At 43.4% G+C, this 21,685-nt stretch overlaps 1 protein-coding gene across 1 annotated transcript in view; it reads right to left on the reverse strand.

The window, feature by feature from the left end:
- The window catches only part of LOC146625084 (partitioning defective 3 homolog), a 359,232-nt gene that overhangs the window by 189,558 nt on the left and 147,989 nt on the right, over positions 1-21,685 (reverse strand). Inside the window, exons 6-8 of the mRNA XM_085362620.1 lie at positions 7,525-7,634; positions 6,798-6,881; positions 2,057-2,182 (exon numbers count right to left, since the gene is read on the reverse strand). Coding sequence (XP_085218746.1) covers positions 2,057-2,182; positions 6,798-6,881; positions 7,525-7,634 — 320 coding nt within the window. The remainder of the gene's footprint in view (positions 1-2,056; positions 2,183-6,797; positions 6,882-7,524; positions 7,635-21,685) is intronic.

A 21,685-nucleotide genomic window follows, 5' to 3' on the forward strand; every position in this document is an offset into this window, starting at 1 on the left:
TAAATCTCTATACTATGCGGTCATTTGTGTGTTTGTGTGAGTCTGTTCATGGTTGGAGATAAATGGTTATGAGTTGACTCAACAATCAGAACAGAGGTGATGAATCATGCACCAGGGAAGCTTTACAGACGATGAGTTCCCAAGTAAGCAGACACACACACAGAATTCATTCCTTAAACACAAAATGGGGCGGGAACACACAAACACACCGAGTCTCGTATGAGTTTGGGGGAGGCCAAATATGCCGAGACAAGAGCTCGCCATCATTCCCAGACACAAGAATTGTTTAGTCTGGTTTGCCAGCAGCACTTAGCATATAGATAGGCTGGCCAGGAGTGAGGCACACTGCAGCATAAGGGGGCCAGAGGCACAGTGGATGTCTGGATTCCAGCAATCCCATGTTCTTTTTCCAGCCCCCTCCCCATTACCAGCAATACCATGCTGATTCTGTCCCAATGACAGCCGCTAAGCCGCTTCCGCCGCAAACAGACAGCACTCCACGCAAGCCGCGTCGCAGAGGCGAACGCGCACCGAGCTACTTCTGCGAGATTTGCTCTCTCCTGTTTTCATTCTTATGGTAATTTGCGAGAATCACTCGCATATGCGCACTGCAGGGTGATGACAGGCTGGGGCGAAGTTTGTGTGCGTGCATGCGTGCTTTGTACGCAAATGTTCCCGTGCACATACGCGCTGCCATCACTCCAGCAATCAGCCTCTGCGCGAGCCTGATTGAATAATAAATTACCCCCATCAATGCATCATTACATTCAGTTAGATTAAGCGCTTCAAAATATTTACCCATGCAAAACAATCCAAGAAGATTAGACTATCACTTTAAATTGTCACTCTCTGTGGCACACAATCAACGATGGGTGGGGGTGGGGTTAAAGTTTTGTTCCTTTGCCTCATTTTTATGCAAACGCCCCCCCCCCCAAAAAAAAAACAAAACATCACAAACATCATAAGCGTGCAGATGCCGGTGAGGAGGGTGTGTTTGGAAGGAGAGGCTACAAAACATCACTCCCTTGTGGATTTGGTGGGTAAGCTTCTTTCACAGCAGAAAAGAAAAAAAAGCTGTGAAAGAAACTGCGATGTTTACTAATGACAATAGGTTCGTTTTAAAGGATTCTGAAACCTTAGTGGGTTTGTATGCAGGGTGATAAACAGATTAGCACAGTGTCTCCAACTGCTTCCATTTAACAAGATGCTGGAGAGCTTTTGCTATCACACCTTTCTTAAGAAACATTCCTACAGTGATACAGTTGTTCAGAGATAATTCATAGCTACTGACTTCACTTTTGAAGGCTAAACTTTCTGTCATTTTTGCAGCATTGTGGTTCAAAGCCCACTGTTTTTAGATGTGCAGGCCCGGTGCGACTGTTGTCTGGGCCTTTGGTAGCAAAAATCTGGGCTATTTCTTTCTGTGGAGAGCTGAACAGACCACTTTATACAGTGCCTCGATTTTTCAGCCTCGAGGAGAAGAAATCCATTTAATACTGGTGCACGCACACACATACACAAGTGCAGAAATGCCTTAGTATGTCAGTATCACCGCATATATGTGTCCGTGTCCGTGCTGCGTGAGATGCCACACATTCACGCTTATATTTACGAGTGTTTAAAGAGACAAAGGTTATGACGCGTTGGCAGAAATGAATGGAGAGAAGAGTGTGGATAGTTTGGGATCAGAAAGCAGCACAGCTGTGAAGGACTGCAGGTCACTGAGACCTATTACAGGAAGGCCAACAAGTCGGTCATATTTCTGTTTTATTGTGCGGCTGTGTGGGTGTCACGTCTCCCCGCAGTTTGGATTCCGCTTATCAACAGCAACACTATTTACTGTCGCTGCGCTTAATGTCCAACACAGTGCTTTCGGTGTGAACTGCATCACTCGGCAGACAGTGCTTCCCTACTATCGGAGGAAAAGGAAAGTAAATTAAAATCAGCATGGCATCCAGTGACAAGAAGGAGAAAATGTCAGCTGACAAAAATAGCTGTGTTCAGAATAATACTGCATGCAAAAAAAATGTTCCAAGCGTCACTATGGAAAGCTTACTGTTCAAAGCGCAGGTTGCGAATGTCTCCCTGATTAATTCTGACGATGCAGTCGTTCTCCTGGAAGAGACGCTCCTGCTCTGCTTTGCCTCCGGGCTCCAAACGCTTCACTAGCAAGCCCTGTGTCCTGCAAAGGTTCATGCAACAGGTAAGTCATAACACAAGACTTAGGCAACTACTGTCACAATGAAATTGCACGTGTACTTTTAAAAGTTAATGAAAAGGTAGAGAAAGAAACGTAATCAAGAAACCTAATCAGAATGGATGGAGCGGAGGCAAGAAGAGAGTGTAGAAGAAGGTACAGACAAAGACACATTTAGGGTTTGAGGTATCACTTGAGAAAGCATCATGCTAAAAACAAATGTTATTGCTATGTTTAGAAAAAGAAATGAAAGGTGTAGAACCCAAAGAACATCATCCACACAGTGAAGCTTGGTGGTGGGAGTATTATGCTGTGGAGATGCTTCAGTGTGTCTGGAACTGTGAATCTTGTCACGATGAACAAAGTCATGAAAAGAGAAGGACGTGAAGACCTTGAAAGAAAACCTCAAGCAGTCAGCATTAAAATGGTAAATGGACTGATTCTTATATAGCGCTTTTCTACTCTCCCCGAGTACTCAAAGCGCTCTATACAACATGCCAATCACACCCATTCTCACAAGCACTGACCCAAAACTGAATGCTTTTCTAACAACATTCACACACGTTCACACTCCGATGGATGCATCGGAGAGCAACTTGGGGTTAGTATCTTGCCCAAGGATACTTGGCATGCAAACTGGAGGAGCCGGGGATCGAACCACCAACCCGATCAGTCGGTGACCTGCTCTACCTCTTGAGCTACAGCCACCCCTTTATCTTCCAACATGACAACATCCCAAATAATGCCTCACTCCTGCTGAAGAGCTACCTCCAGAAGACCCAAGTGACTGCTGATGACTCGCCTGCATTAAACCCTGACTTGAATCCCATTGAAAATCTGTGGGGTGAACTGAAGACCTATGTACATGCCAGAAGACCATCAAATCTGGCCAATTTTTCCAAAGAAGAATGGGCTAGGATTGCTTGGGAGACATGTGTGAGACTTCCTAAAGACTACAACAAATGACTGCAGGCTGTTATCCATCAAACTTCCATTATCCTAAAACTAGGATGTTTTAGAAAAGCTGTGCGAAAATCTCTTGCTCTGTTTTGAAGCACTTGAGAAAAGAGATTTTCATAGAGGAGGGGCTAACGAGTCTGTCCTCATCTGTATGAAGTGAAGCTTTTTGTAGTGCAGCATTGACATTGGTTGCCATTTTATGGCCTGAAGATTTATAACTTTTGCATCAACAGAGTGCCTAAAATATTCAAGTCTCCAACAGAGTTGGGGAAGTAAATAAGATTACAAAATGAGTTTAGCCCATTGTAATGCACTCCGTCAACAAAAGTTAACTTTGCAGACTAGGCTTGGATAGAGTCCTGAATTTCCCTGCACTCATTTTAAGCCTCCGTCTGTCCTTCTGTCCTCCTTTCCTCTTTTTCTTCCTGTGGGCAGGTCTGAAAGAATGACAGGGTGGGTTGAAATAATCCAGACCAACAGCTAAGAGATCATCTTATGGCTTCCAGGGAAGTGCTACAGTCGCCTTCATTGGAGCTTAAGACTAGAGCCGGCTGCGGTGTTTGAGAAAGAAAAAAAACCCAAGAAGTTCCACGGCTGTGCCATCTCAGTAATCCTTAAAAAAAACGCCAACCTTTACCTTCAAATATCCCTCCGCCCTTCTTCCCCCTCTAAATAACTACATCAGTGAGCTCCTTTAGTTAGGCCTCGAGGATAACCACATGCAAAGATATCTGATGGATGCTCACACAGCAGAGCTACAAACTCTGGCTACAAGCTGCAAGATGCCTCTGAGATAGCAGGTAAACTGACTTTAAATGTGTGGTGTCCTTGCATAAACTGACAAAAAAGTTTGGAGGCTTATTTTGAAGAAATTCTGAAATCTACCGGAGCAAAAACCATCAACAAGCTAAACAAAGATGTACCAGACAGGGGTATAAATTAGACCCTAAGCTACACCTTATTGGTGTCAAGGACATAAGTGTCATGCTTCTCATAATTCTCCCTTCCTGTCTCTTTTCCTGGACGCATAAACAGCAGCACATTCAAAACTGTTGTGACCCTGTTTACTGCAGACGTCAAGGGCAGGCTCGCGCAGCTCTTTAGCATTTCAGCCAAACAGGGCCACTCTCAGAACATTGCTTTAATTGGCTGCATAATGTGGACATTCACGCTCGCGCCGAAGACTCATCTCAGCCACTCAGCGGGGGTAAATGGGTCGGCATTAAGTTGAAATTAAAGATCACAAAAGGCCCTTCCCTCTTTCTTGGTGTCTGAGTTGCCAGGCCAGGTTAAATGTGTTGAGCAGAGAGTAATTGCGGCCGGCGTGGAAGCAGACATGATTGTGCTTTATCTCCATAAGTGTTGGCAGCTTGAAAACAAAGTATTGCGCACGGAGATTACATCACGGACACACGCTAATGACTTCTGATTTGCTAGCAGACTGGAGACGGTACAGTAGATAAAGGAGTTTTTGGTTGATCCCTGATCAGTATTCAAGCCGCGGCAGAGCGGACTGGGGATAAAGCGGCATCGTTTAGAGATTTAAAGAAGATGATGATTTCGTGAAAAGCACTATTATTGTGTTGGCTATAATCCCATCCTCTCAAACTGATGGAGGTTCGCTTCTGTTTTTTTTAGAGATACTTGTCAGTTACTTGTAAAGAACTAAAAAAAAATCTAAAAGTCACTCTCAAAGGCTGCAATTCATTAGGTGGCAGATGTAAGCAAAAAGGGATTTGTAGTTTGTGGATTCTCTGCAGCCTCTGGGGGGGGGGGGAAAGAAAGACTCTTTAAGTCTCGCTTCTCCTCGAAAAAAGGAATCAGCATCTTACCGCACCATATGGCTTTACTCCATCTTGTGGCTGGGTAGCAGTGCTGATTTGGAGGAGGCCACCTGCTCTCATCTACTGCCTTTAATCAAATAATAATCCAATCAGGATCCATTTATGCATGGCAATTATGTCCGCAGTTTGTTTACAATTGAAGACGGTCATGGAATGAGAAGTTCATTAAACTAGGAACGCATCTGGAAGGGGGCGTGCGTGCGTGCGTAGATGTACGGGATATTTGTGTGTGCACGTTGCTCTCAAGGTAGGTAAGTGACGATGCACTGAGAACTGTTTTTGCTTGTAAAAGGAGTCTGAGAGGGAACACACTTCTCAAGGTCGGTCCGAACTGCTCACAAACTGCATTAGTGTGAGCTCATTTTCAGGTAAGTATCTGTGCATTTCAGTGTGTGTGTGTGGCAGGGAAAGATTCTTCCTGCTAGAGTGGCAGAGTATCTAAGCTCTCTCCTACAGTTGTCTCCCCCTCCTGCTTGGATCTGACTTGATGTCAGTGCAGTGGAGCAGAATACGGGGGCAGCCTGATGCTGGAGTGCCTGCAGTTCCTTGTTTGCTGTCTGGTTTTGCTGGCAGTCTGACCCCTCTGGCCCTGGTCTAGACACTAATGACAGCCCGCTGAGCCTAATGCCTCCTGTCCCAGTGCACGACGCGCAGAAAAAGCTCGGACAGGCCATTAGCATCATCCCACTGACCAGACAATAAGTTTTATCATGGCTGAAGTTAATTGAAGGCTGTGATAGCTATTAGTGCCGACCTTAGCTGATGGGGAAGAAATTTACTGCCGGCGCAGCGTTAATGTTGTTTCCTCCAAGATGCTGTCTGATTTAGGGGCAATACAGGGGAGCTTAAGGACAGCAGTGCATCTAATGAGAGCTGAACTGCTTAAGTTCCTTTAGAAATCGTTCCCTCCGTTAGGCTCACCTCATCCTGAATCACTATTTTGCAGCTCTGACTCAAGGTGTCAAGATGGAGTTAGTGCGAGGTCAGAGCTAAATATAGTTTCCTGACACTTGCTTATAAACAGCAATGAGATTAGTGTCTGAGCCACCTTCAATGACACCACTCCCCTTTCTCCTCCTCTCCCCCTTCAAATGTCATTCCGTTTGATCTCCTCATTCCGTCTTTCCACCTCATCCCTGACTTTCCTTCTCCAGTGCTGAGTAGTCACATTCACCTTGGTGGCGAGCCAGTTCCTTCTGGCATGCAGCAGGGATCTGTGTTATACACAAGCTTTTAGTTTGATTACATCTAACCGCTTCCTCTGTCCCCCCTTTTTTCCTTTCTTTTTTTTGAAACTCAGACGCCTCTCGTTCCCTTGTCATCGACACTCCTATCAGTTAAAAAGACAGAAAAAAAAAAGGCGAGAGGAAGTAGTCCAAAGCAAGTTTCAAGACAACACGTGCACAACGATGACCGACAACCCAGTTAGAAAAAGTATTTGCAAGACCTGGAGAAAACTGTGCAGTCGAGAGCAAAAACTACTTTCATCCATTCGCCTCACCACTGGGAGCTTCAAAGCTGTGGGATGTGAGCGGTGCTGAGTTTGGGTGTGGCGTTTCAACAGCGAGGCTCACAATAATAAAAAAAGATGACTGCAAGAATCAGAGGCAGTTAAAAAAAAAGAAGAAGAAGAACAGCCTTGAGCAACACATAAAAAGAGATATGTAAGACAGAACAAAGGACAGAGAGAGTAAGAAAAATGAGTGAAATAATGAGTGAGAGCAAAAAGAAAGCAACACTGGATGGTGAAACTGAGATGCACTGAATTTCAGCTTGTGTCTGTTTTGTTTTTTTACCTGATATCATGTGAACTGAAAGGCACTACGTGGATCCCCAGGGGCCCACCTTCATTGGACACCTCGACGGGCTTGAGCATGCTTCTGCGGGATGGTGATGGATGAAGCCAGAAAGAAGAGGAGAAGGGAGTAGGAGAGAAGTGTATGAATAATAATGATAATTAAAAAATAACAGAAGTGAAAACAACATGTAGAAATGCAGAATGTAAACAGACGGCACAGTCAAACACGACATGAGGTCAGTGGGATGCGCAGGAGTGGGGGCGTGAGGGAGTGGGGTCCTTATTGGTGGGAGGCCTCGCTGAGTTGCCTGTGCTAAGTCATCCGTTACAAAGCGCAACTGGTGGACCTCAGGGTCGATTAAGGATCCAAATGGAGGCTCCAATTAAGTGATTAAGATCAGACTGCTGTTGCGCTAAAAGAACTAATTAATTGAAAACATATAAGAGAACGGGGGCGGGGGAGGGAAGGGAAGGGAGGAAGGCTCATTTGTTCCGATAAGGACGTGAAGACAAATCAACACGACCCAGATACGCGTGACGATGTTTACAGACTGAGGCCTTGGTCTCGATGTTTGGGTTGTTACTGGCACATGGTCGTAAAGTGGGCGGCGAAACAAGAAATTGGTATGCAGCCATTACAATAATCGTGATTAACTGTAATTGTACAATTTCACTCTTAACATGGCGTATGGGTGGGGTTGTGGTGTTAGCGGTACGCCACTCACTCTATATGAAACACTGGTGAATGTTCCAGTGAGGAATCGGCCCTTCCTACTGGCTCCGTCCGCTCGATTCTCCTCTCGTGTCTCCTTTGCTCCTCTTCCTCATCCTCCTCCTAATAGAAAGAGAGACAAAGAAAAAAAAGACAGGATGAATTGGATGAGTGCTTCAACAGCAAAAAAGAAAAACCCCTCAAATTCTGTCATTATTGCTTTCGCTGTGCTTGCATCTCGCCCTCTCTTGCTTATATCTCTCTTCTCCAGCTTTTAATTTAATTACCTGAAGAAAAAAAAATGTATCGGCCTGTTTTAAATCAAAGACTCTTGAGCACAGGAGGGACCGTGCCCCTGATGCTGCTGCAGAAACCATCCCTCTCTAGCCAAAAAAATGTTCAGTGGTGCCGTGATTAAATGCAGCGACTCCATCGGTTTGCCTGACCGATGAGGTGGGCCCGTGAGGTGATGGGATCAAGGTTTAGAGCTAAAGAAACAGGGATGCTCCTGTCTGAGCTCCATCTGCGTCTTTCACTCTCCTCGTTTCATTTGCTCATCTTCCTTCAGTGCTGTTAGGCAGCGGAGCAGGAGAGGCAGTGCCTTTAACGGGAAAGCAGACATCCGAGGACTTAACTAAGCTCTGGGAAAGAGGCAGCAGCTTCATGCTCTCCTTAATGGAGGATAAAATCTTCATTTGGCTCTCTTTATGTGGATGGTACAAATTCAGCGGGCCACTTACACACAGTGATTACATCCCGCATGTAGAACAGGAGGGAGACATATCTAATAACACAGTGTTGATTTTCATGTAATTGTCAACCCAAGATTAGTTGGAGGGCTCGTCATCAAGTGTTGAGCACAGTGAAGTCTTTTGTTTGGCTGTTTTAAATAATGGGACTTTCTTTTTCAGTCCTGTTATTAATGGCTGGTCCTCGTGCATGTGCGCGTGCGTGAGCTTGTCAGCATCAAGACAGCGCATCGGCTCCTTGGGAGGATCTGCCGAAATGCTTTGTTAGCCACTGCTTTTTCCCCACCCTCACCCTTCACCTTCCTCTTTCTCTCTTTTTTACTAAAATGTCAAGCACATCCAAATAGGTCTTGCGCATTCTTGGTTTCTTTATGGAAATTGATTCAACCCTTTTCAGGGGCAGGGATATCTTTGGTGGCACTCACTCTGCTATACAGAGGCCCCGTCGCCTATTTATTTGTTAGACTCTGGGGGAGGGTTAAGGTGGGATAGGGGCATGAAAATTTCATCAGCAGCCCACCTTTAAAGACCTTGTCGCACCCTACCTGTCTATTTCCCCCTTTTCTATGAAAATGAATAAATCACCCCCCACCACCACCACCCTCCACGCCTTTAATTACACGTCAGCCGAGGTGCCGGGTGTCTCACGGGGCCTTTTATTCATAAAGCTTTTTTATGAACTCAAGCCCACCCCCCACCCGTCCTTCCCCAGGTGGACGGCTAGATTTTTTTTTCTCTTTGACGTATACTCTGCACAAAGGACCTGACCACCTGTGGCAAACTATAAATAAAGATGGGAGGCCATGGGGTAGAGCGGGCGGCTGAAATTGGACAAGAATAAATACAGGTTTAGATCTCTGCTACAAGGCAAGACTGATGGAGAGGCAAAGAAACGTGTGGCCTTTCAGAAAAAGACAGTTTTCACACTCGGTGAGCAGATGACTGTGAAAGGTGACAGTGCTCAACAAGTTTGCGTTGTTAACCGAAGTCGCAAGTGTATCATCGCTAACACGTAATTAATTTGCATTTAAAAAAGCTGTTAGCAACAATCCCCTGCCTGTTCGTTTGATCTTATAAGTTGCAAACCCTTATGGTGAGACTACGTAAGACTATGTAAAGGAAAGACTAGAGAGATCTTTTGAATTAGGGAGTGAACAAAGAAAGAGAAAGACGACACTGCATCTGTGATCGTTCCCTTCAGGGGAGAAAGGCAAAGGGCTTCTTCACTTCCACCTGGCCAAAAATCGCAGTGCAATCAAGTGCGGTGTGCGAATGTGACAAGTCAAAATTACCATAAAATGGCACAGGTAGATATGAGAGCAGTGCCAGAGCAAGGTGATATGTCTATTCAGCTGTGAAGCTGTGAAATTGACACTAAAAAAGGAACTCGTGATAAAAAAAAAATGTACAAGAATCACAAGATTGAGCAAAGCCCTAAGTGAGGGATGTAGGAGTGAAAAAGGTAAGACAAAGAAAGAGGTTAACCCTTTATCACCCAAGTATCATACAGGCTGCTTGGACTTCTTACAGTAATATGAAGCACACATGGTTAATCTGTGTTGAAACAGCAGTAACTTTTCCTCTACTGTGATAATACAGAATATCTCCGTAAAGCTCGTCTTCTCTTCTTTCCAAAACTATTTGAATTTTGTCCATCCATCCTCTTCTGCTTATCCTTCGCAGGGTCACAGGGGGGCTGGAGTCTATCCCAGCTACCATAGGGCAAGAGGCAGGGTATACCCAGCCTGACACAGGGCTAACACAGAGAGAAAGACAACCACATCCACACCTATGGGCCTGTCAGAATCACCAACTAACCTAACTAACCTACTCACATATCTATATTATTGCTAATATATATTGTAATATATCTATATCACTAAAGCACTTCTGGATGGATGCAAACTGCATTTCGTTGCCCTGTACCTGTGCATGTGCAATGACAATAAAGTTGAATTCTATTCTAATTCTATTCTAACCCCACTAACTGCATGTCTTTGGACTGTGGACATCCTAACTCCACAAAGAAAGGCCTTGACAAGACGGTGGATGTGAACCAAAGACCTTCTTGCGGTGCTAACCAGTGTGCCACCATGCTGTGGGCGTGTCACATTGGTTAGTAATCAAAGAGGACATGTTTGTGGTATAATCTGGTCGTAATGAGTTTCCTATACACATGTATAGTAAATCCCCACACAGCTCTGACCATCCTGCACACTAGATGTTGCATTCATCAGCACCAAATAACCACAAACCACAGCAACAGCCGGCACTAGTGTTTTTAAGTGATAAAAAGTGTTTCCCGTGCATTTGAAGATACCACATGTTTCAAAGTTAAGTCAGTTTTTTTAGCCAACAACAGCAAAGCCTCTTCATTATCTTCCCAGACAAAATCAAAGTTTTAGAAAGACTGATTTCTGAGACTGAACATCACAAATAATGGCTTGTTAAAAGTGACTTTTATGCAGTCAAGTGCTCAAGTATAGCTCCACACTTTCCAACGGAGCGTGTGGTTAAGCCGGCATCACAGGGGCCAGTTTCCTAGTGACCGGAGGCAGATGCAGAAGCCATTTCTCTTTATATTCGCTGCCAGCTCGTTCACTGTCTGTCCTTGTGTCAGCTGTAAAGATGAGCACTGAGTGACAGCAGAGGAGAGACACAACCTAAATATACATCCGCAGCTTCCTGACCCCACCATTCTCCATCTCTATTCTTTTTCTCTCTCCTTTTTCCCTTTCTCTGAAAAACATCCATTCCCCCCCCCCCCCCCCCCCCCCGAGTGCTTTTAGCACCCTGTTGATCCCTTGGTAACCAGTAGAGTGGGGATGCAACAAGGCTTTTCAACTCTCTAGCTTGCCCTCTCTCCTTTTTTTCTCCCTCCTCCCCCCATTTCTCTCCCTTCCTCACATGTAATAGGGATGGCTAAGAGCCCTGATGTGTGGCCAAAAAAGTCTGCCAGCCTCTGACAATAAAGGGAGAAAAACTAAGGTTACAGGCTTGGCCATCGGACAGCTGCAGCATTAGATTATTGAAAATCGTATAAGAGGAGGAGAAAGAAGAAAGCCTGGTGGAAGGGACACGCATCCAAAGTGCAAAGCCTTGTTACCATCAAATAGACGTGCTGCTTGGACAGTGGTTGGAGGTCCGAAGGGAAAGCAGACTGGGAAGGATGGAGGTAGCAGCTGTTTGATCAGGAGGGGGAAGTCTACCCACACGCAAACACACAAACATGCACACTCACACACATTACTTCTTGAGGGTTAGGGCAAAAGGCGGCATGTTGAGGAGCTGTCATCCTCCATCAACTGGTGTGCTAAAGCAGACCTACTGTAAGTGTGTGTGTGTGTCATGCTGTTAGCCATGGGGAAGTACAAGATGTAGCTGTTACAGAAAAGGGTGGGGGGGGGGGGGGGGCTCCCTCCTGAGTCCATCTCTGGCATCGAGGGTTTAACAAGGACAGGTTCAAAGGTCACAGCAAATGGTGTGTTTCTGGCCACCGCCCCTCCTTTAGGGGGCTGAGCTTCACATCTGTGTGACAGCTTCATGTGTGGAACAAGCCCCCCCCTTCCCAGACATTGTCACACACACCCCCTTACAATGAGCCGTCTGTGCTCAGGAGAACAATGGTGCCAGGGAACAGGATATAAAAGCAGTTTCCAAATGAAGAATGTGTTGTGTTCAGTGTATTAAGAGAAAAGGAAACAAGCAATTTAGCTGGAGTGTTTAGAAAAAAGAAAAATAAAGGCCTGTTGAAATATTTACAAAGGCTGATCCTCCCTCCTGATTTTGACCAGCTAAAAATATGAAACGGTAATTGCGCAAGGTGACATATGCCCCTTATGGAAACATTAAACTAGCCAAAGGTAACATACCATGGCAACATGTGAAAAGACCTGGCTCTCAGCGAGTCGATGTATGGTGGGGGCAGCAAGGGCGGAGGCTTTTCCTTTTCCTCGCAAAAAGGTTAAGGAGCCATAATTGTACCCTCATTACCTCCAGTTAATGCAGTTCAGCTAAACACTGTACAGCACACAAGACCAAATAGGACTTCACAGTACCGCTGCATCGCACAATGGCACTGACATAGAAAGACAGGCTGCTGTTAATAACTCCTAATAGTGCTATTAAAGGTTCTATGACCTTGAGAAGCAATTACCAATACTTTTCCGTAATAACTCGAAGAATCTTGCTGTTTTCAACCAGCACTTAAAAAGAAACTTTATGGTGCTGGATACAGTGATTGCTCACCTCAATCTGAACATGAGATGATCGCAACGGTTGTACGTTTATAAACAGAGTAATAGCGTGTAGCAGCTACTAGCATGTAGGACGACCTGGTCGCTGCTGTGTGAGGATTTACTGTCCACATAAATAAAAAAAACATTAAAAAATCCTTTATTAGCAAAAAATGTTCTGCTCTCTTAATGGACATTATGATCCAGCCCTAGTCCTCCCTCCATCCTTAACCATTTATTCCTCATCGGTCCATCAGGCGCCGTCACCATTAAAACAACCAATTCATCACACTGACTGAGGTTGTGAGACACTTATTTATATTTATGTTGAGGATACAGGAGCATTATAAAAGGCTGGGTGAGGAGTTAAACTGGTTAGGGGGATGATGAAAGGGTCATAATGACCCCCCCTCCCAATCATCTTACCCACAAGGTCCGCAAATAGCACTTAATGTCTGTCAACAGAGAGGAAAGATTTCTGCATATTTTCTTAGATTATTTCTATGATTGTGACCTTAAGAAAGATGATGGAAGCTAATAGTGATTTAAGTGTTCAGAAATAAAGTATAAAAAGAATTTAAACCCACACCACTGTGTTGATTCTTTTTTATTTCTCTGACTGTTTCCTTTGTTTAGAAAACTATTAGCTTCCCTGCAGGACTGGAAAGTTCAGATCTGGAAGAAAATCAAAGCAGTGTGATCCTCATGTCTGCCATCTCTCGCTTTTTATGTGACTGTTAGAGAAGAAATATAGAGGAAGGTTATGAATCTTCAGTCCTGTGTTTGTGTGCCAAGGGTAGAAGCCAAGGCGGCGCCCGTCCTCTGATGAGGACATGTGTTTTCTTTCATATTTCACGCCCTGCACCCATGAGCACAGCCTTGTTCAAAGCAGAGGACTCGCATTCCAGATTAGATGTACTATTCCTTTTGATAATGAAGACGGAGAGTTGCGTTGTTGTTGTGCTAGGAAAATACAGTGGGGAGTGGGCTAGGGAACCTGCCCCACACTGTCATTATTCATGCAATGAAAAACACAGGAGGAAATAAAAACATAGTTTCTCAGTTTATGAATAAATTTTTTTTAGTATCTTCAAAACCAATAAGACCTCATTATCAGTGTATTTTAGTACTTTACTGTATAGATTAGTAAAAAAAAAATCTTTTAGATGTCAAGACAAAAATAAAATCTAATTGTTTAGTGTTTTTTTCACCTTACCTTAAAAAAAGCACAAAATATTGCATAATATGTAAGACATGCTTGTTTATGCTTTCAAAATAGTTTTCCTTAAAGGTACAAAGTATAAAACTCACCACTAGGTGTCAGTAATTTGCAGATTGTTTTCTTACCCCTCTAAATTCAAGTGCATAATCGTAGCTATGATGACCACTGTACGACAGACTCTGGCCATTGTTCATTCGCAATTTATCTGCCAGTCCTCTGTTATTTACTCTGGGGGGATACTATAAAACTTTGTGAAAGGAGTTCAACACAAGATGGTCAAAGAAGCTCACTGCTGACTAATGAGGAGAGCCTAAACTTTTCTGTCAGTAAGTGCTGCTGTTTTTGCCCGTTAGCCTCTGTTAACTGGCATTAGCTTCCGTTAGCTGGCATTAGCTTCCGTTAGCTGGCATTAGTGAAACTCTCATTGTAGTGGCTCTAACATTGTTGAACTCGGACACTTAACGAATATACTTTCATATGACTGTAATTAAACTGCTTATCACAGTGAAAGTTTGATTATTACGCCACAAACCTAAAATTAGCTGGCATAATGTTAGCTCACAACCAGCTATTGTTGTCAACCCTGCTCTTGTCAGCAGTGTGGAAAAAGGAGGGTCGCATGTCTAATGCGGTGACAATGAGTAATTTCAACAATATCAAGAATAAATTAGCATGTTTATGCACATGTCTGTGTGTTAGAGCCCTGACTTCAGTTTAGGAGAAGAAGCTGAGGATGAGGAGGAAGAGGTTTCGGTGGAAATGAGGTGAGAGGAGAGAGAGAAAACAGAGAGAGAGATCAGAGAGAAATGATGAAAACATACATGTGCAAATGGTCAAATATAGTCTGAAAGACTTTTTTCACTGAAAGTGATAATGCATACTATATATGTGGACAGTCTCTAGTCATTGGCGATGGCCATCAATGTTCAAAACGATGGTGGCTTCCACAAACCTGCTCCTATCCATTTTTAATTGATTTATGAGTTTATGAGTATCTATCACTTTGTCAGAGGACATAATTACACTCTAATCAACCTACATTTATGAGTACAACATTATTTTGTACTTACCGTACCTTTAAACAAGGGATATAACAAGCGCTGAAAATTAGAATATGAATTTAAATTTTCCTCATTATATATTTTCTTAGCAATTAAATGGGCAGTACGTTTTATCCCCAGCTGGCCAAGTTTAATATAACTTCCGAAAAGCCTACACTTCTTTTTAATTAACAAAATCTGTCTCTTTTGGTTTTGCTTTAGAAAGACATGGCTTCTAGCTCATAAAAGGGCTCTGATGTCAATTTACTCGAAGCAAATGAAAGGGACAGACAGTTTCCTAATGCTGTTTAGCAAATTAGATCAGAGATGTGAGTGTGCATTTGTCCATATCAGAATGGAGCGGCGAGATGCGGAGGGGAAGAGGTGAGGCAGTGCAGTTTGTAGGCTGACATTTGAAAAACAAAGGCCTGTCTATCTTTTTACTCTTCTTATTCTCCCTCTTTGTCTCTTCGCTTACGCCTTCTTCTGTCACTGGGAACCCTGCTGGGTGGAATACATTATTTTGCCAGGCCCTGTTTGATATTAGGCCTGAGCTGATCTATCAATGACACAGACTGCCTTTGCCTACTGTATCGTTAAATTGCACTTTAATTAAATTAGGCCTGCTAATTATGAGGACCTAAATCAATCACCAGGTCAATAACCAAGGCCCAAAGCGGACGGAGAGGCCCAAGACTTTTTCCAAGCCTCATCAATAACAGCTGCAACGGGAGTAGATCTGTCCTGTGCCGGAGAGCCGGAGGTTCAAACCGGGTAGGAATTACTGCAAATTAAGTTATCGTCATCGGTTATTGTCCAGAGCGCTTCTTACTCTTAAGCTCGGCAAAAAAAAAAAAAAAGTTTTTGTATACAGAATGAGGATTTCAAAGAGTTGGAATGCACAACATTTTACACCAAACTTCAAAGATGTGGTTAAAGCATATCTGGGATTTCCGATGCATTAAAAACAACGGTTCAAAAAGTATATGATGACTTGCTAGACACCTGGCTTAGGTGAAAGGAGGTGATTCTGAACAGATAATCCTCGGGGCTGAGTGCGCAGCCCTGCTGAGCGGACGGTCCCAGCTGGATCCCGGGCCTTTATACATGCATTAAAAGGGGAACTGTGGTGCTTTTCACAGATTAATCATCGTTTTGAGCTTATTAAGTGGGAGGACAGTCTGCTTTCCGCTGCTCAGAACATTTAATCCATCTCTCAAACTGTAAGGTCAGTGAGTGAATGTTGCCCTCATTGAAATAATATCAGCTGCTTGAATTTCAATGGGAGCACCCATAGTTTGGACTGTAATTTTTTTGTTTTGTTTTTAAATTACACTTAGTTGGTGTTCCTGCAATTAAGTCAGAACTACAGTTAGTTATTGAGTTGCACAGTAGCTGCCAATAAATTACACTTGCTGCTCCGCTAAACTGCCATCACAACCAATTAATCCAGCAGTTACAGTGGCACCAATGTTTTATCACTGAAGAAATAATATACATCTATATATCTCTATATCGAGAGATAGAGAGTGAGAGACTCATATCCATTGTCCACACTATTTATATAACCTAGAGTGACCTCAAATCTTAAATATACCAAATATGAAGTAGGAAATAAGGATGAAAGCTGTTGAACAATGAATAATTTAGTAGACAGCAAAGCTTTGGTACACACAGCAGCGAATTATTACAGGGGATGAACGGTCCATTCTACAGATCAGCCATTGTTTGCTGCCGTATTTGAGCAGGTGGAGTGGGGCCTCATCTGTAGCGTCATGGGAACAGCGCAGGGTGAGGCGGAGGCAGTGGTGGAGGGGGGAGCTTTCCATTTAGTTTTAATTGGAAGCTGAAATTCTTGGATAAGAGGGAGACAGAAAGCCATTTGGTTTAGTCCTTGCTCTCAGCCAGGGCTAAATGAAGAGGGGCCGTGTGGAGATGAGGGGCCTGTGGAGGGCCAGTAATGAAGAGAGGTCCCAAAAGACTTCAGCACAGCCACAGTAATCTGGTGGGGGGGCTTGGTTGGATATGGGTGGAGAAGAAGGAAGAAGAAGAAATACACAAAGCGAGAGGAAAGATGAAGGAAAGGGAAGAAAAACAAAGAAAATAACCTGTACGGAGTGCCGAATACTACAAAAATGCCAATTTTTGTGTGTGTATTTATTCTCTGAATGCAATGAGCACAAGATTAGACAAGGTATCGATTTATCAAAGGAGTGTTCTAGTTAGACTGGATGATAATTAACTTCCTAAACACAACAAGTGATTGCAATCGCTGATGAGATAAGAGCACGGGGAAATCATCAGTGTCTCAACAAACAAGACCGATCATAGCCTGGATAGTTAATTTGCTGCATGTAAACATTGTACACGTGTAGATACGCATCTGCAACACACGAACTGAGCGGCACAGAGGGTGGCCACCATCATTCTTACATATTGTATGAAGATATCTGCGGCAGCCAATCACAGAGCGACTTCAGCAGGACTCTCACCTTCCAAATCAACCGACACAGGGAGACCCCGGCGAGAAACACGACACACATTTCTCCACTCTACCGTTTTCTAAATGGAAAACAGCATCGGCATGCTTCTAGTTGAAATCACGAATTCATGTGGGAATATCAGAGAATCTGTGATGGAGCTCGGCAGGGGTGCTATTCTTCACAACAGCTCCCATGGCCTGTATATCAAAAACATAAAGAGGAAAAATTCCGGGGGAAAACTGCTCTGCAGGGAAAACCGTATCCCATTACAGAGGTATTCTTGTTACACTGACACTATTTATGGTATGCGGGCTATTTCAAATTCAATCCTAGGCATCCAACCTTAAGAAAGTCATAGAATATTGCCAGCAGTTTTGCATGTTTCACTGATGTTGTGGCTGCTATGATGCCATCACTGTTTCGCACAATTTCCTGGTTGTCTTCTCTTTCCATTAGCCTGTTCCCGTTTTCCATTTCTCACTGGTTCTTCATTGCGTTCACCTGTTATTTGGTCGTCTCAGTTCCCATAAGTTTCACTCTTTTCATCACAGGACTCTTTTACCTACCTTACCATCTCTGACAATATAACAATGTTGGATTGTTGGCTGAAAATCCATCCAACAGCACAATTTCAATCAAGTTCGACATAGTTCATAGGTCGCCATCAAAGTTTTACTAGGTAACGCATCATAAGCAGTAAGCAACCCATGATGTCCATCATCAAGTTTAGGTTCTCTAATGAACGTTCATGTAATGCTGGATAAAAATATGCACAATCAACAGCACAGTAATACCTACATCTCTATCTAAGAAACAGAAATGCCCCCAGACTGCCTCCTCCCTCTTCACACTCTTGTTTTAGAGGCTTTCAGTGTGTCCATCTCCTGAGTCCTAAAATGAAACCTTCCCATTTCTCTCCATTTTTATCCAAGTGTGACTACTTTGTTCTCAGCCTGATGCAAATAAAACAAGTCACTTAGGGTAAGATGGGGAAGAAGCTCCATCTCGTGTTCCTCTGTGGACCCGAGATGTGGATGTTTACTGTTGGCTGGGCGTTATTGCATTCCTTCAGCAACTTAAAAGCCTCTGTCCCCCTAATGGGACCTATAAAACAGTGAGAAAAGCCTATTGTGACAATGGACCTCATTGCGCCAGAGTGGATACATTTGGCACTCTGTGCAGAGTGGAAATGTGTGGCATATAAAAAAAGATGGTGTGAAGGAGGGAAAGGTTGAGGAAGGAGAGAGAAATCAAATAAAGTGAAGTAAGTGACTTTGCACTGTGGGAAAATGGGTGATGTCAGTCACCAAAGTTCACCTTGAGCCCCAGTGTCAAGGACTACAAAAGCTTTTCATTTTACTTAAGCTGTTCCACATCTTTATTATTTCTATCTTGCAATCTTTTGCCCGGGCCACAGTCAGCATTGGTGTAATGCCACCTTGCCAAAATATGGGCTTTGCTTCTCCAACACGACACTTTGCTCCAAAGCCTTAAACTCATACCCCCCTGGGAAAAAATAAATTCGGACTCTACTGAATATGTACCGTAGGCAGATCAGCAAAAAAATGACTTCCCCTTAAGAAACAGTGTACATCTTCCTCGCCTAGCTTTGTTCTCTGCTGCCCACGGTGGATTGGCTCCACGCTGGCGGCCCTCGTTTTATTCCCCAAAGTCATTATTGTCTTCAGTTAAGGTGCCCCTGCTCCCTGTGATTTGTGGGTAATGAGCTGGCACCCCCCTGCCCGTGTTCAATTATTCTCATTGAGAAAGTGATTTCTCACTCCACGGAGCAAATTGTAGAAAGTGAATGCATGAACTCTAATCAAGAATTAACACGTTCACAGCCAGTAGTGCAGAGAGGGATAGCCACCTTGATGCAGCTGAGGTACAGTGGACAGAAATGAGAGGGACCCAGAGAAGAGGAGGGTAGAGGGATGGAATAGTGACTAAGGTAAACAGACTTCTCGCCTGTCCCTGAATAATGCTGTTATGGTACATCCACTGAATAAAACCAGGCATCCCCATTGAAGGTTGTGCATGAGAATAAGATCAGAGTAGCTCAGAGAGGCCTGTGCACAAAAAATATCTAATCCTAAAAAAATGCACTTTGACAAAAATGAAGTTGGCAGCAAGTGAAGAATGGTGTGGAATGGTCACATTAGGAATAAGTGATTACAAAAAATTTTCAACACAAGAAATATGCGCATGAATTTTATGCATTTCAAGCTTGAATGAGTGAAACTCTAATCTCAGCTGTCCAGTAGCACACGTCTTCACACACGTGTCGCGGTGAGACAGGTTAAACATTTACAGTACAGCTGACAGAGAAGAGCGCTGGCAACGTCCAGCGTCCAAAACAACGCCCAGTCTTGTATCCTGTTCAAACAAAATAAGAGAAGACGATTGCACAAATATTTAAAAAGTTAAATAATAAATAATAATGAAGAACAAGATGAATAAACTCTTTTTTTCGCTGCATATAGAAACAGCACAAAGAAAGTAACATAGCTTCAGGACAAAAAGCTGGTTACCTGTAGTTAAGTGTTGTGCACACACACGTGTAAATAAACCAACATTGAGACTCATTGTGATTTTTTTAATGAGATGTTAGGTAGCATTATTTTCATAATTAGTCAGCTATTTCCCCTGCTGTGGAGCCAATGAACTAAATAACACTACTGACGGCATTTCACCTGCTCCCGTACTCCGGTCTGAAGGTGAGCTGACATGTACACTGACTTGATGACAGAATACAGAATATTTATTATTATTATTTAAAAACAATAAGCAAGAGATTAAACCGACAGAAGGACTTCGTAAAGAAGTGTACAGGACAAATACATCTAACAAAAAGCCCCAGTCAGTGCAAAGCAGAAGTCACAAACCCGACGTTCTAACAGTGGTTCAGCGGCAATGGCTAATTAAGAGTGGCGAGGCATTTGTGAGGCTCTGCATTGTTCTCACTCAGGTCCTCAGTTGGACTGAAGCATCTCTGGTGAGCTGCCATTTACACAGGACTCCCAAAGGAGAGAAGAAAAATTAGCCCGCCATGTAAATAATGTGAATTTTAAGTAATCAGTGGCAGAATGAAGTCTTTTCTTAAAATAATTATTTCATTTAGGTGACATAATTACACTAACAGCCAAAATGACTTATTAAAAAAATCATACAGGACAAAAATTAAACAAAACATTATAGAGAACGAGCGCAGGAAGAAGTAGGAAGCCACAAAAATGTCTTTTTTCCTGAGGATTCAATGAGCTAGGAGCCAAAGCTGAACAAACAGCTGCACCTACTGGTCAGACCCACCGGTCAGCAACTAGTTCAAAACATCCTGAGTTCATGTTGCATGTGTGCATACACCAAAGTGCATGTCTACGGACTTCACACAAACCATGGTTCATTCCGTCTACATCTTCCTTGGTCTTTCAAGAGGCAAATCCAGGAGCACACTCTTCCAGGATTCCTGCACTGTTCTGGAATGTGGCTTATTTTTTTTATTTGTTCAGAGTTTTACATTGAAAACATGCCCTGCTGCATCTCAAACATCATTGCAGTATTAACTGAACATAATGAACACAGCACGAATGCACGTTACAGCCACCAGATAGAAGTGGAGGTAGACGGTGGCACAGGCAGCAAGACTGTGTTAGGCAGGCTGGGTTTGGGGGTTATTGCTGTGTTTTCTTTCCATGCTCAGCTGCTCTAACATTGCCTGTGGCTTGCCTCGGGGTCTGCAGACTGTGTGGGCTTTACCAAGAAGCTAGTCAGGAGAACTTACCAAGTTCACTCACCAACAGCAGTCCCTAAAAATTAAATGCTAACTTCCATACTGACGTGTCCAAGAGTTTTTCCTGAATTTTAGACCTGCCACTTCAGAACCTTCACTGCTGTGTTTATTGTATTTGTAATGGAAGAAATGAAATATCCTTTGATTAAATAAATCAGTGATTCATTATGGATCTTATATAAAGGTGTATCGTTCCAGTATAATGAAAAAAATCAACAAGCTAAACAAATAATTAGTATTTAGAGGGAAATATCAGTTTTGTCTCTTACAATGGCGCATTAACTGCCATCATGGCATCATGCGGAGTGGGGCAACAACAATAATCCTACCGCAGCTTTGTAAAGCACTTGACTCTAACAGAGATCAACTCAAACACTTTAAATCTAAAACAGAAAGCAGACCTCTGACAATCTCTTTTAAGCTACTCAGGAGACTCGTTCAAATACGAGCATTCACTGAGCCTTATTTTCAGCGGCCAACAACTACTAGTGACAGAGTGGGAAAAGAAGAGCAAAAACAACAATAGAGTCGGTCGGTCGCAAATGCCAATCTGTGTTTGTTCAGAGAGAGATCTTTGATGTGACAACATTAAAGGGAAAAAAGGCAGGATTTGCGCTGCTGCTTGCTCTCTTCTTCCACCTTGAAGTTAAACAGA

Source organism: Diplotaxodon limnothrissa, linkage group LG9 (genome assembly GCF_057381915.1).
Source record: "Diplotaxodon limnothrissa isolate DT_005_m linkage group LG9, D_limnothrissa_male_GT1.1, whole genome shotgun sequence".
NCBI lineage: Eukaryota > Metazoa > Chordata > Actinopteri > Cichliformes > Cichlidae > Diplotaxodon > Diplotaxodon limnothrissa.